The sequence below is a fragment of the Callospermophilus lateralis genome, chromosome 6 (assembly GCF_048772815.1).
Source record: "Callospermophilus lateralis isolate mCalLat2 chromosome 6, mCalLat2.hap1, whole genome shotgun sequence".
In the NCBI taxonomy this organism is placed as follows: domain Eukaryota; kingdom Metazoa; phylum Chordata; class Mammalia; order Rodentia; family Sciuridae; genus Callospermophilus; species Callospermophilus lateralis.
In genome coordinates, this window is record NC_135310.1 from 119,716,319 (window position 1) to 119,730,078 (window position 13,760).

Below are 13,760 nucleotides of genomic sequence, written 5' to 3' on the forward strand. Positions count from 1 at the left end.
GTTTCAACTCCTGATCTCCCCAAGCCATTGTACTAGGCTTTCCATCATTGAGCCCTTTTTATGATTCTTAAATTTTTTCCCAAGGCTAGCCTTGAACTTGAGATCCTCCTGCCTCAGCCTCCCCTGTTGGGATTACAGGTGTACACCATCACACCAGTCATAAAATCCTGATTTTTAAAATTATTATATAAAGTACAAGCAGATTAAAAAAGAGTAATAAGCAATTCACAAATCCTGCACAAGATTTTTCAAATGTTTAGGATATTGTAATGGTACTAGCTTGGTCGGGGCAGCCAAAAACATTCACTGTTCATACTCAGTTTTTTTGTTTTTAGTTTTTCTTCCTGGAGAGCATGTATTATCTTTTTCTTAAGAATATGTTTAACATCCACAGTATATACCCCTTGTGTATTGACAGAACCGATGTTGCAGATGTTGCATGATTTACATTGCGTGTGTCCCTTACATCTTCCCTGTGGCATTCGCCTCCCCACAACCTGGCTTCAGTGCTGGGATCCAACCCAAGGGCTCGTGCATGCTAGTCAAGCTACATACGCAGCCCAGTATTTGCTTTATGCATCAATAAAGAATTGCAGAATAAATATTTATTCCTTCTAATGGACAATATGTCCCAGCCTACAAGACTTTCGAGCTTCAGGCTATCGAAACAACGTGTACAATTCCCCGCCCCATTTCCATGCAGTTCCTAATCCCAGACACTTCGGGTGGCACTCTCGGATGCATTTAATTGTACCCACTTTCTCCTCCAGGCGACCCCCCACACCCTCTCCCAGACTTGACACACAGGGCCAAGGGTCCGGCGGCATGACCTTGGGTCATCCTCGTCCGCAGACGCGCGGGGTGACCTTGCGCAAGTCCCCGCTTTCCGCTGACCCGCTTAGCTGGACCCCTGGGTCCGGGCCATGCGCCCACGCCCCTCTTTCCTATCTCCCTCTGCTCGCAGCCCAGGGTCCCCACGCCTACGCTGCCAGCATAGGGGCTGCCTGGAGTCGTGCGGCCCTCTCATTCCAGAAGCTCGTTTACGCCGCTCGGACTGGGAGGGCGCGATTCCCAAACGCGGCCTGCGCCAGGGGCTCGCGGCCGTCCCACAGGCTGGCGCAGTCTTACGCTGCTGACGCAGCGCGCCCAAGATGGCGGCGCAGTCGTCGTCGGGGGTGGCGGCGGCAGAGGGGGCGGCGGCCGTGGCGGCAGCGGCGACGACAGCCGTGACGGCTGCGGTGGCAGCGCGGGACCTGGGCCGGGGGGAATGAGGCGGCCGCGGCGGGCGAGCGGCGGAGCCGTGTAGCAGAGAAGCGCCTTCCCCTCCCTGCTTCTCGTGGCCGAGCCGGGGACGCGCGCGCGCGGCCGTCAGGAGCGGGCTCTCCACCCCTCCACTCCCGCGACCCGCACCGCACCCCCACCCGGGCTCGGAGGATGATGAAGCTCAAGTCGAACCAGACCCGCACCTATGACGGCGACGGCTACAAGAAGCGGGCCGCGTGCCTGTGTTTCCGCAGCGAGAGCGAGGAGGAGGTGAGGCGCTGGGCGCGGCGGGGTCGGGGTCGCGGGCCGCTGGCGGCCACGGCGCGGGGGGCGCGGCCGCCCGGCGGGGTGTGCGCGGGCAGCGGACTGGGCCGCCCCGCTCCGCGCGAAAGAAGTTCCGATGGAATTCCTGAGGCGGGGAAGAGGGGACACAAAAGGGCTGGCGGGGCGGAGGGGAAGCGGCTGTGAGCGGGGCCGGGGTGGACGCGCCCGCCCGGGGGGATGCCAGGCTGCCACCGGGGAGCGCCCGCGGGGAGCAGGCAGCGGCCGGGAGGGCCAGTCCCCGGTCCGGACCCCCAGCTCTGAGCCAGGAAGGGCAGCTCCGCGCTTGTCAGCCCAGCACATGTGTGCAGAGGCCGCCGAGCACGCGGCGCAGGCCGGCCTTTGTGGCAGAGAATTAATTTTGTCCGCTTCGAAGGCAGGTTTGGGGTTTGTGAGGGATTATGTGTGAGCCCACGCCAGGGACCGGGGTTGCATTAGGAAGATTTAGGGCGTTGTGCACAAGCCAAAGCCAGCTGTTTATTTTACAGTGCGCTGGTTAGTATGGTGTAGCCAGAGAAGAAAGGACACTTGAAAAAATAATTTCTGGGGACTGATTTTTTTTTTTTCCGTTTTAATTGGGAAGACCAAAAGTGGCACTTAAGATCTCTGCCGTTCCTCCACTGATCTCTAGCAAGACCCTTAGGATTAAATTTGCCAGGAAAATAGAATTTTAGAATCCGTTTCTTTTTGCTTTGGGTACTTAGAAAGAAAAAGAAAAATCTCGTTTCCCCAAAGCCGTTTCTGTGGTGATGAAGGGAATTCAGGGAAGGCACATGTTTTGTAAATCCACAAAGAATAGCTGCTTTGGAAATTCATAAGATGCCTGTGGGAACGCGTTTTTCTCTTGTGCATGGTGGTAAAATGGCAGTTAGGCTGGAAACAATGAAGGACAGTGAAATTCAATATGTTATATTCCAGCGATCAGCAGTGGGCTAGGGTGGCAAGGTTGCAGTACAGTGTAAGTGTTGAAATGGGGGGGGAAAGGAACTTGACCCGTTAGTTATGAAAAGAAGCTGTGATGAAAGAGACGGACGGACTGCCAGGAGTTGCTGCTGTCCAGAGATATTTAGGAGGAAGTGGGAATTTAAATTACTGCCTGAAGAAAATCAAGGAAGCACTAATTGTGCTCTTGAGGGATCCCATATGTGCCCTTTTCCCGCAAAATAGAAGAAAAGATATGGAAATGTATACTTTGTGACCTAGCCTATATTAAAAACGTCCCTCAAAGAGATGCTTGTAAGAGTGATACTAATCAGGGCCATTTTGTAAATTATGTACTGTTTTGGAATACATACTTGAGTAAAATGAAATTATTGGTGGTGGTTCCTGTTCTAGAGGTTTTGTTCTCTTCATTATCATATATTATGGGAAATCAGATGGTATCGTAGGATGTTAACTGGAGGGAAAGCAAATTAGCATAATAATGTTTTTCTACACTATGCTTAAGTCTGAGAGCACCCTAATTATAAGTAGAAGGGTGTATAATTTTGTCATAAATGATACAAGACTTTTTTTTTTTTTTTTCAAATCATACTTGAAATTGAAAACATGTGAGTATTTGGGATAAATTGGAGACCCTGTGTAGATCATAAGCAAACTAATAAAGACTTGATTTTCCATTTTCTGTTAGAAGTTTTATCATGTATTGATATTAGCAGAGTTAATGTTGCACGTTTACTTGAATGTTTAGGCTGCCCAGCTGCTTCTTGCAAATCAGACTAGGCATAGGACCTACGTTTTAAGGAGCTTAAGATCTTAACCTGTTGAAAGAAGTTTCTTGAATGGATTAAAAGATTTGCCTGATCATGGAGTTTCCTTTAGTGATTTCTTTTTGAACATTGGTTAATGAGCAGAAGAATCATGTAAATCTTTAATTACAGATTCAGTGGTGTTACAGCTAAAGCCTGTGAAGAACAAGAAAAATAATGAAGTGGGCCCATTTTAGACTTATTTAGTTCATTTAAGCAAGTATGTTTTAAATAAAGAACCTACTATGGGTGCAGCTCTCTGTCATGTGAGATTTAAAGAAAAGCATCCCTTATCCAAAAGTAGTTTTAGATGGGGTTTCTTAATTGAGAGGGATTTTGGACCACAAAATAATATCCAGAGCACTGTTCAACTTTCAAATTATATAATTGTGTTGGAAGGGAAGTGATTTGTTAGTTCCAGGAGAACTTTTATGTTCTCAATAGATGTGCCAGAGACTGGAAGTATTAGCCGCCACACATTGTGGGAAAGTGAAATTCAAACTTAACAGGTCATTCAACCTAATTTTATTTTTTAATGGGAACTAATGGCTTTAATCAAGATAAATAGTTTACAGAATATTATTAGCATAATATAGTTCTAATGTAAGTATAAACATGAACCTTGATTCATAAATTTAATTAGCTAGTGTCAAGAAACAAAAACAAATGTGAGGAAAAAGATGGAAATATTAGAAGATAATTGACCATTGAATAAAACCCTCTAGCATTGTGTTTTTTTCAGCCCCAAAAAACTTTACTTATAGGCCAGTAGTGAGAACAGCTGAAATTCAGATCCAGGTTAGGATGTGTGCACATGGAATGTTTACTGAGTGCTCATTGAATGTTGGGAGTGAAGGAGACAGGCATGAAAGGAGGGGGCTCTGGGGTTAGTGGGAGAAATAGAAAAAGAGGCCCAAACACAAGATGAAAAGGAGTTCTCTTTCTTCCAGACTTCTGGCTTCTTTTCCTGTTGATAAACTAAAGTTAACCAGAAAAATTCCCCATAACAAGTTCTACTAATTATTTGATGTTTTGATACTGTACATCAAACAACACATGCTAGGCCAGTGCTCTGCCTCTGAGCTGCACCCCCATCTCTTACTAATGTCATTAACATTTTGATAAAATCTTGAGTTTGGGGTATTTGTGATAATGAACACATTTCCATAGTCCTGTGAACCTAATGTACAGGGGACGTTCTCTTAACCAGCCCCCACTCCAGTCAGCTTGGCTCAGTGAACATTGGTTACTCATCAGGCCACTGGATTCCCTGTACCCCAGCCGTGGTCTCCTAGAAGTGAAATTGTGTGCTTATAAGGAGTCAGGTGTACTTATTCTTGTATCTGTTCATGCTCATCATATTTGTTTTTGTAATTATGCAACTTAATTAAATATGCCATAGGTCAGTGAAATTTGAGTTCAAAAAGGAATAGTTTATGAGGAATATTTTAAATGCTTTGGGAAAAGTCTATAAAGGCAAGTTACTAAAATAAATTACTGCTCAATTATATATGGCAGAACAGACTGGAAGAGATTGGGAAGAAATCTTGAAATTTTAGAAGGACTTTGCTTCTGTATTACTTTATGAATGTTTTTAGGGTTTTGTTTTGTTTTGGTGCTGGGAATTGAATCGAGGGGTCCTTAAACATGGAGCCACATTCCCAGCCCTTTTTATGTTTTATTTTGAGATAGCATCTCTCAGTTGCTTAGTACCTCCTCACTAAGTTGCTGAGACTGGCTTTGAACTTGTGATTCTCCTGCCTCAGCCTCCTAAGCCCTTGGGAATATAGGCATGCACTATGGCAGGGTTTTTGTTTTAAAGAAACTAGGACTGGAAAACAGGTCCTTCATTATGTGTGTGGTATAGGAAAGACAGACAACTTCAGTAAGACTCATACTTAAAGCAAGATCTTGGTCTTACAAAGATTGGTGAATAAATACACTTTTATATTTTATTTTGGTACTCTGGATTGAATCCCTGGATGCTTTACCACTGAGCTGTTGCCCCATTCTTTTTATTTATTTATTAAAAATTTTTTTTTTAGGGGCTGGGGATGTGGCTCAAGCAGTAACGTGCTCGCCTGGCAAGCGCGGAGCACTGGGCTCAATCCTCAGCACCACATAAAATAAAATAAGATGCTGTGTCCACTGAAAACTGAAAAATAAATATTAAAAAAAAATTCTCTCTCTCTTCTCTCTCTCTTTCTCTTTAAATTTTTTTTTTTTTTAGTTGTAGATGAACACAATACATTTATCTTATTTGTTTTTATATGGTGCTGAGGAGCGAACACAGTGCCTCACATGAGGGAGGCAAGCGCTCTACCACTGAGCCACAACCCCAGCCCCTCCTTTTTATTTTTTAAGACAGAGTCTCACCAAGTACTTATTTTTTTTTTGAGAGAGAGAGAGAGAATTTTTTTTTAATATTTATTTTTTAGTTTTCAGCGGACACAACATCTTTGTTTGTATGTGGTGCTGAGGATCGAACCCAGGCCGCATGCACGCCAGGCGAGCGCACTAGCGCTTGAGCCACATCCCCAGCCCCTCACCAAGTACTTAAAGCCTTGCTAATTTGGTAAGTCTGGTTCAAACTTTTGATCCTCCTACCTCAGCTTCCTGAACTGATGGACTTATAGGGATGCACTATTGCACCCTGCTTTATATTTTTTTAATATGCCACATCATCCAGTTTATGGTACTTTATCATATTTAATGAAATACCATATTTAATTATTTAATTTAATATGAAATTTATTAAAATTTTATTCTGAATTGGTAATATGGCATTTATCTTTATCGTATTATTAAACTTCGGTCCCCCTAAAGTAATTCTAGTGAGATTGTCTCCCTCTCTCCCTTTTCTTTTTCCTTTCTTTCTTTTTCATTTATTTATTTATTTATTTATTTTCAGCCTCTATAATGAGAAGTGATAAATACTAGGGGGAAGGGACAGTCTTATAAGAATTTGTACTCTGTCTACCCTCTCTGGAGGAGGGGTGAAGAATGTAACACAGGCATTCCATACAGTTGAAATATCTAGGACTATGAAATACTCTTAGAAGAGCCAGTGATATGGAATATATGAAGATAATGTCACGATGCCTGGGAGAGTTAAAGCTGCTCCTGAAGGTCTTTCTTTTTTTTTTTGTTAGACAGGGTCTCACTATTGTCTGGTGTGGTTTCAAATTCTTGGGCTGAAGTGATCCTCCCACCTCACCTTACTAAAAAGGTAGGACTATAAGGAGAAAAAAAAATGAAGACTAACAAAATTGTGTCAGTTAGAATTCCTTGTGTATTAGAACCCTTTTCAAAAAGAAAGAATAATGCTGGGTGTGGTGGTTTCATGCCTGTAATCCCAGTCAGTTAGGAGGCTGAGGCAGGAGGATCACAAGTTTGAGGCCAGCCTCAGCGACTAAGTGAGACTCTAAACAACTTAGTAAGACCCTGTCTCAAAGTAAAAAGGGCTGGGAATGTGGCTCAGGGTAAAGCATCCTTGGGTTCAGTTCCACAGTAATGTCTCCCCCCCACACCACCACCACCAAATAAATAAATAAATAAATAAATAAACAAACAAACAAACAAACAAACACCAAAAGGATGAAATTTAAATTTTAAACGTTTCCACCAGAAGCCCTACAACTCTTGGCTAGGGGAGTGCTTCTGCATTTTCTTAGATCCTGGAGCTCTCCAGGTTGGTGGCCTGAGTGTTTGTCTATAAAATGCCCCAGAGGAGTAAAGGGAAGGACGTCACTGCAGACCACACCTTCCAGCAGGCTCTAGAGAGGGGAGTAAGGTGCAGGTGGCAATCCCAGGGGTAATAACCATGACGAAGGGCTTCCAGTATATCCCAGGCTGACTGGGGAGTATCTCATTGTCCAGTGTTACATCGTTCTAAGATCAGGATGGGTGCTCTGATATAGCCATTGGACATTTCTACTCTTCATTTTTCAAAATCTTTCCCAGAGTCTGTTTTTTGTTTTATATTGTTGGCTTTTTTTTTTTTTTGGAACGGGGATTGAACCCAGGGGCACTTGACCACTGAGCCACATCCCCAGCCCTTTTTATTATCATTATTATTGTTTTTATTCTGAGACAAGCTCTGGCTGAGTTGCTTAGGGCCTTGCTAAATTGCTGAGGCTGGCCTTGAACCTGCAATCCTCTTGCCTCAGCCTCCTGAGCTGCTGGGATTATAGGTGTGTGCACCGCGCTGGCTTGATGTTTTTTTTTTGTTTTCCCCTTCTGCCTGCCCAATACCAGTCAGTTACTCATTTCTCCCATTTATATACTTTTCTTCCCCCTTTTCCAGATGTGACTTCTGGGCTGAAGTCCTACTGCAATCCTCCTCACTGTACTTTTTTTTTTTTAAACAACTCTTTGCCCTACTCTTGCTTTAAGGTGATTCTCATTTCTCTGTAAAAATAGTGAGGTATGCCAGACTCAGCAGTGCTTGCCTGTAATACCGTCTACTTGGGAGGATGAGGTAAGAGGATCACAAGTTCAAAACAAGTCCCGGTAACTTAGCGATATCCTATCACAGAATAAAATAAAAGGCGCTGGGGACATGTTTCAGTGGTAGAGTGCTTGCCTAGCATGTGGGAAGCCCTGGGTTCAATCTCCAGTAAAACACACGCGTGCGTGCACACACACACACACTCTCTTACACAGTTGCTTATCTACTGTGTGTGAAGCAGTCTCTAATTTTTCTTTACAGCCTAGTACAGAAGAGAAGGGGCTTGCTCAGGAATACCTTTGTTTACTCATCTCCTTAGCTTAGCTGTGGCTGGTCCCTGTCCCTCCCATCCCTCCTGGTGATTCAGCAGCCTCATTCCTGCAGTGTCTCATCTCTCCTGCATCCTTTCTTTCTCAACTTTATCATTCTAGGGAAAAGAGGCTATTATACTTCTCATTTTAAGAAAAACAAGGGGAGAAAAAGTTCTCTCCGTGCCATATTCCCTCCAGCTACCATCCTAGTTCTCTCTTCCCTTTCATGATAATTTTTCTTGTCATTGCTCTCTCTGCTTCCCCTCCACCCATCCATCCTTTCCTGAACTCATTCCACGTAGGCACTTTCTTCTACTGTTTGCTGAATTCCTCTTCATGATAATTTACAAGTTATTAACCCAACGGCCAGCTCTTAATTCTTGTGTTTTTGATTTTTCCTTTCTTCTTTTTTTATTTTATTAAAAAATATATATTTATGTATATATTTAGCTTTTTAGGTGAACACAATATCTTTATTTTATTTGTATGTGGTGCTGAGGATCGAACCCAGTGCCTTACACATACCAGGCGAGCGCACTACTACTTGAGCCACATCCCCAGGCCCCTCTTCTTTTTTTAAATATCTATTTTTAATTTTTATTTATTTATTTATTTATTTTAGAGAGAGAGAATTTTTTAATATTTATTTTTTAGTTCTCGGCGGACACAACATCTTTGTTTTATTTGGTGCTGAGGATCGAACCTGGGCCACACGCATGCCAGGTGATCGCGCTACCGCTTGAGCCACATCCCCAGCCCCAAATGTTTATTTTTTAGTTATAGGTGGACACAGTATCTTTATTTTATTTTTATGTGGTGTTGAGGATTGAACCCAGTGCCTCACGCGTGTTAGGCGAGCGCTCTACCTCTGAGCCACATCCCAGCCCCTGTTCCTTTCTTCTTGAAACACTTTCTTCATCAGGCTTTTAGGTGATCTCCCTAGTTCTTCTTCCTTCCTTTTTTTTTTTTTTTTTTTTTTTAAATATTTATTTATTTAGTTTTTGGCAGACACAACATCTTTGTTTGTATGTGGTGCTGAGGATCGAACCCGGGCCACACGCATGCCAGGCGAGCGCGCTGCCGCTTGAGCCACATCCCCAGCCCCGTTCTTCTTCCTTTCTGATTGTTCCTTCCTAGTATTGTTGTAGATTCCTCCACATTTCCTGACTTCTCTTCATTCCAGTGTGTGAGACACAATCTTTGAACCCTTTCTTTTCCTTGGACTCATACAGTAGACAGTCTCACCCCATCTTTAAACACCATTTTTACACTTTGTTTTTGTTTTTTGGTAGTAGTAGGGATTGAATGCAGGGTCTTGCGTATTCTATACAAGGGCCCTAGCTCTCAGCTATATTCCTAGTCACATCCATCCCTTTTTAAAATTAAAAAAAAAAAATTCTTTTTTGTAGTTGCAGATGGGGCAGCATGCCTTTATTGTTTATTTTTGGTGGTGCTGGGGTTGAACCCAGGCCTTTATGCATGCTAGGCAAGCACTCTACCAATTGCGTTATATCCCCAGCCCCCCTTTTTTAATTTTTTTAATGTGGTGCTAAAGATGGAACCCAGTGCCTCACATGTGCTAGGCAGTGCTCTGCCACTGAGCCCCAGCCTTTTTTAAATTTTGAGAAAGGCTGACTTTGAATGATCCTCCTGCCTTAGCCTCCCAAGTTATTGGGGTTATAGCTTGGGCCATCATACCTGGCTTTTTTTTTTTCCTTTGAAATACGGGGTATCCCTGCTTTGCCCAGCCTGGTCTCTTAATTCCTGGGCTCGAGTGATCTTTCCTGTCTCAGCTTTCTGTGTGGCTGGGACTTCTGAGCTATGCCACCGCATTGGTGTACACTGATTACTTTTAAATGTCTATTTTTTTCTCCTGAAATCAAGACTTGAATGGCAATCTACTTGATATTTCCATTTGGAAATATGATAAATTCCAAAGCCTAAACTGATTTCTTTCTTTCTTTTTTTTTGGGCGGGGGAGGTGGAAATTGAACCTAAAGGTTTGCATATTCTACCACTAAGTTACACCCCTAATCCCCAATTGAATTTTTTAAAAAATATTTTTTAGTTGTGGATAGACACAATACCTTTAGGGTTTTTTTTTTTTTTTTTTTTTTTTTTTTTTTAATGTGGTGCTGGGAATGGAACCCAGTGTCTCACGAGTACTAGGCAAGCGCTCCACCACTCTGCCCCAGCCCCAGCCCCAGCCCCAACTGAATTCTTTATTCCATCCACCAAAAAAACAAACAGCAACAAACTCCTGCTTTTCCTGCGGTAAAAGAAATCTTGATAATATCAGTTGCTCAGATGGGAAACCTTGGAAATCGTCTTTGAGTCTTCCCCTTCTCATCCCACATGTCATCTAGCAGAAATCACAACTCTAGTGTCTCCCAGCATTCACTGTGCTGCTCCTCCCTGGCCTGTCCTTGCCTCCTGCCTGACCATTGCCTTGTCTTCCTAACCGCTCTGCCTGTTTCTGCCCTCCCTCCTCTAGCCGACTCTACCATCACTGCAAGGGTGATTCATCAACACAGAGGTCAGATCACAACACCTGCAGAGTACATCCAGAGTCTTAACTGTGACTTCTAAGGTCCTAGATGATCAGATTCCTTGTCACGGCTCTGATAACATCTCTTCCCACTCTCCCTCTTACTCATGCCTCTTTTCTAGACATACTGGCCTCAGGGTCATTTCTACCCCATATTATCTGCCTGAATCACTCCCTCACATTAGGTCTTTGCTTAATGTACCTTATCAGACACGTCTTTAATGATCACACTGTTTAAAATATCGATGGTCTCTTGTCAACATGTGTCTCCAGTGCTTGTTATTATTTGACAGCACATACCACCACCAGACATATATTTATTTATTTATTGTCTTATTTCCTCCACTAGAATGTAAGCTAGTTTTTGAAGATTTTTGTGTTTTTATCTGTTTTCACTTCTCTGTCTTCAGTCCTTAGAATGTAGAAATATCCAGTTGTTGAATGCGTGATTGAATGAGTGACTCTATATAGTCCCTGCTTTCAAGAAGCTTACTGTTTGCATTGGGATGTGGCTTAGTGGGAAAGTGCTTGACTCCCAAGCTTAAGGTCCTGGGTTTGATCAGACTTACCCACATCCACACCCACACACTTATGTCTAGTGGAGGAACTGATAGCCAAAACACACTGAACGCTAGTGTCTACCAGTAATACATTGATAACCGTGTTCCAGAGAATTCTCCCAGCTCTTTGCTTATTTCCAGTATTTTAGTGACAGGGTATTTGATAATCATGAGTATCAGCCCGATTCCAGTGAATGTGCTTTAGGTTGTAAATCTTTTCTGAGGCTTACTGGATAGTATTATAATAGGACACTCAGGATTTCTTTCAGACATTGAATATTGTGAGTCTGTGTCATCTTGCAGAATTTTAAAAAAATTTTTTGGTTGTCAATGGACTTTATTTTATTTATTTATATGTGGTGCTGAGAATCAAACCCAGTGCCTCACACATGCTAGGCAAGCACTCTGCCTCCAAGCCACAACCCCAGCCCCATCTTGCAGAATTTGTTTTGGGTGATTGATACATAAACTAGATCCCTATTTCTAGTGGCACAAGTACCTGAGGGCAAAATATTTTTTCATTTTGCTGGTATCCTAGAATCTTTTATTAATACATAAATATTCCAAAAAACCACAATCGAGATAGTTGCTATTTTAATGGTTTGTTGATAGTGGTTCCTAGTTAATAATGTATGTCAGATCTGAATTCTAAAATTAATTAATATTAGAATAGGTCATTTGGAGATGGAGGTTGATAGGGATGGTCATAAAATGTTCCCATGATCTTGTTCTTTATCTAGGTCAAGGTTTAAGAAACATGATGCAAAGTTTGTGGGTGCTATCCTGACACATTTGATTTATGGTGGTTAATGTTAGTGACAGAACAAAGGAACTTTCTCAGGTGGAACAGGTAACAGGATAAAAGAAGAGTAAGGACTTGAGTTTGGAAATAAAATCCTCAAACTTAAAATTTAATAAAGAAACATACCCCAAATCAGTTTCTCTGAGTAAAGTCCTCTCAATACCCAAGAAAACTTCCTTGAACCCACTTTGAGAATTTTTGCCTTAATATAACATGCCTGCAATCTTTTCCACAGCCTTCCTGAATGAAGCCTTTGTTTTCTGACCCTTTGAATAGTGAAAACTGTTCACCCATTCACTCACTTCTTCCTTTCTGAACTTAATTTATTGAGTGCCTATGTACAGACTGGATGCTATTCTGGGGACACTAGTGTCAGAACAAAAGTCCTTACTCTTGTGGAACATCAGATAAAATGCAGGGAGATAGTATTGAGCAAAGAAATCAGTGCACATGATGAACTTAGGCAGCAGGGAGTGCTAGCAGAAAGTAAGTGTGAGAGTGGGGGTTTTGGCATATTTTGGTTGGGTGGTCCCCTCTGAATGACAAGGCAGAGGGAAAAATAGTTACACTCCAACGTGGAAATGACTTGGTCTGGAGAAAATACAGGAAGCAGGCCAGTGTGGCTGGAAGCCAGAGCTGGGGGATCGTGGTGGGAGAGGTGGGAGGCAGCCCACTGGGGTGGGGCTTCTCCTTGACCCTTTCCTGCCTCCGCCACCAGGAGCATCCAGTGAAACCAGCTTTTTCCTTTGAATGTGAGGGGTGGAAATGAATGGGATGGTGAGAGTTTATTAGAAAAAGCTGTATTAAAGTAATGTAAGAATGGAGATAAAAGGAAGTTCTATAATTTTTAAAGAAGTTAATCTGAAAGGACTCCATCTCCCCCCCAAAATTTAAGATGTGAGGAAAAAAAGGAAGATGACAAAGGGGAGAAGAAACTTCATGAAAAATAAGGGAATACTGTGTGATGACCTAACATTTCTTCAACTCTTCTTAAGACAATTTAGTCAGAAAGACTTGTTGGAAATTGGTAATACAGGCATGCGGTACAAAATTTGAAAAGGGTGTGGAGTGAAAGGTGATTCTCCTTTCATGTCTTCCCTTGCCACCAGTTCCTTGCCCTAGATTCTACCACTGCTACTAGTTTCTTTATATATATATATAGTGTATGTGTGTGCATGTGCATGTCAAGCTCTTGCACACTGGTCAGTCAGGTAGTTAGAACTGATATTGCAAATGAAAGATCTGGAATCAAGGCAGGGGCAGTGGTACATACCTGTAGTCCGAGCTACTTGGGAGATTGAAATGGGTGGTCACTTGAGCCCATGGGTTTGAGGTCTGCCTGGGCAACACAGAAACCCTGAATAAAAAAATACATACATACAAACATACATAAAAGATTGAGTGACAGTTTTTGCTTAATAGAATAAAGATTTGGGAGCTGGGGATGTGGCTCAGGCGGTAGCGCGCTCGCCTGACATGCGTGCGGCCCGGGTTTGATCCTCAGTACCACATACAAACAAAGATGTTGTGTCCGCCGAAAACTAAAAAATAAATATTAAAAATTCTCTCTCTCTTAAAAAAAAAAAAGAATAAAGATTTGCCAAATTTTCTTAGAAATTTATTAGAACCCATATCAGTTGAATACCTATACTTTTTCATCACTTGCCTAGTTTTTTGAGGTTTGTTTACATAAAGTGCTAAGACTAGTGTGTGTGCACATGGGGTCAGTTCTTGTGAGGCAGGCAGGAGAGAGCTGG

General features: G+C 42.7%; 1 protein-coding gene across 1 annotated transcript in view; it reads left to right on the forward strand.

Moving 5' to 3' along the window:
* The first annotated feature begins 1,150 nt into the window (after positions 1-1,150).
* The window catches only part of Nudt3 (nudix hydrolase 3), a 112,751-nt gene continuing 100,141 nt past the window's right edge, over positions 1,151-13,760 (forward strand). The window contains exon 1 of the mRNA XM_076858877.1: positions 1,151-1,533. Coding sequence (XP_076714992.1) covers positions 1,435-1,533 — 99 coding nt within the window. The 5' untranslated portion in view covers positions 1,151-1,434. The remainder of the gene's footprint in view (positions 1,534-13,760) is intronic.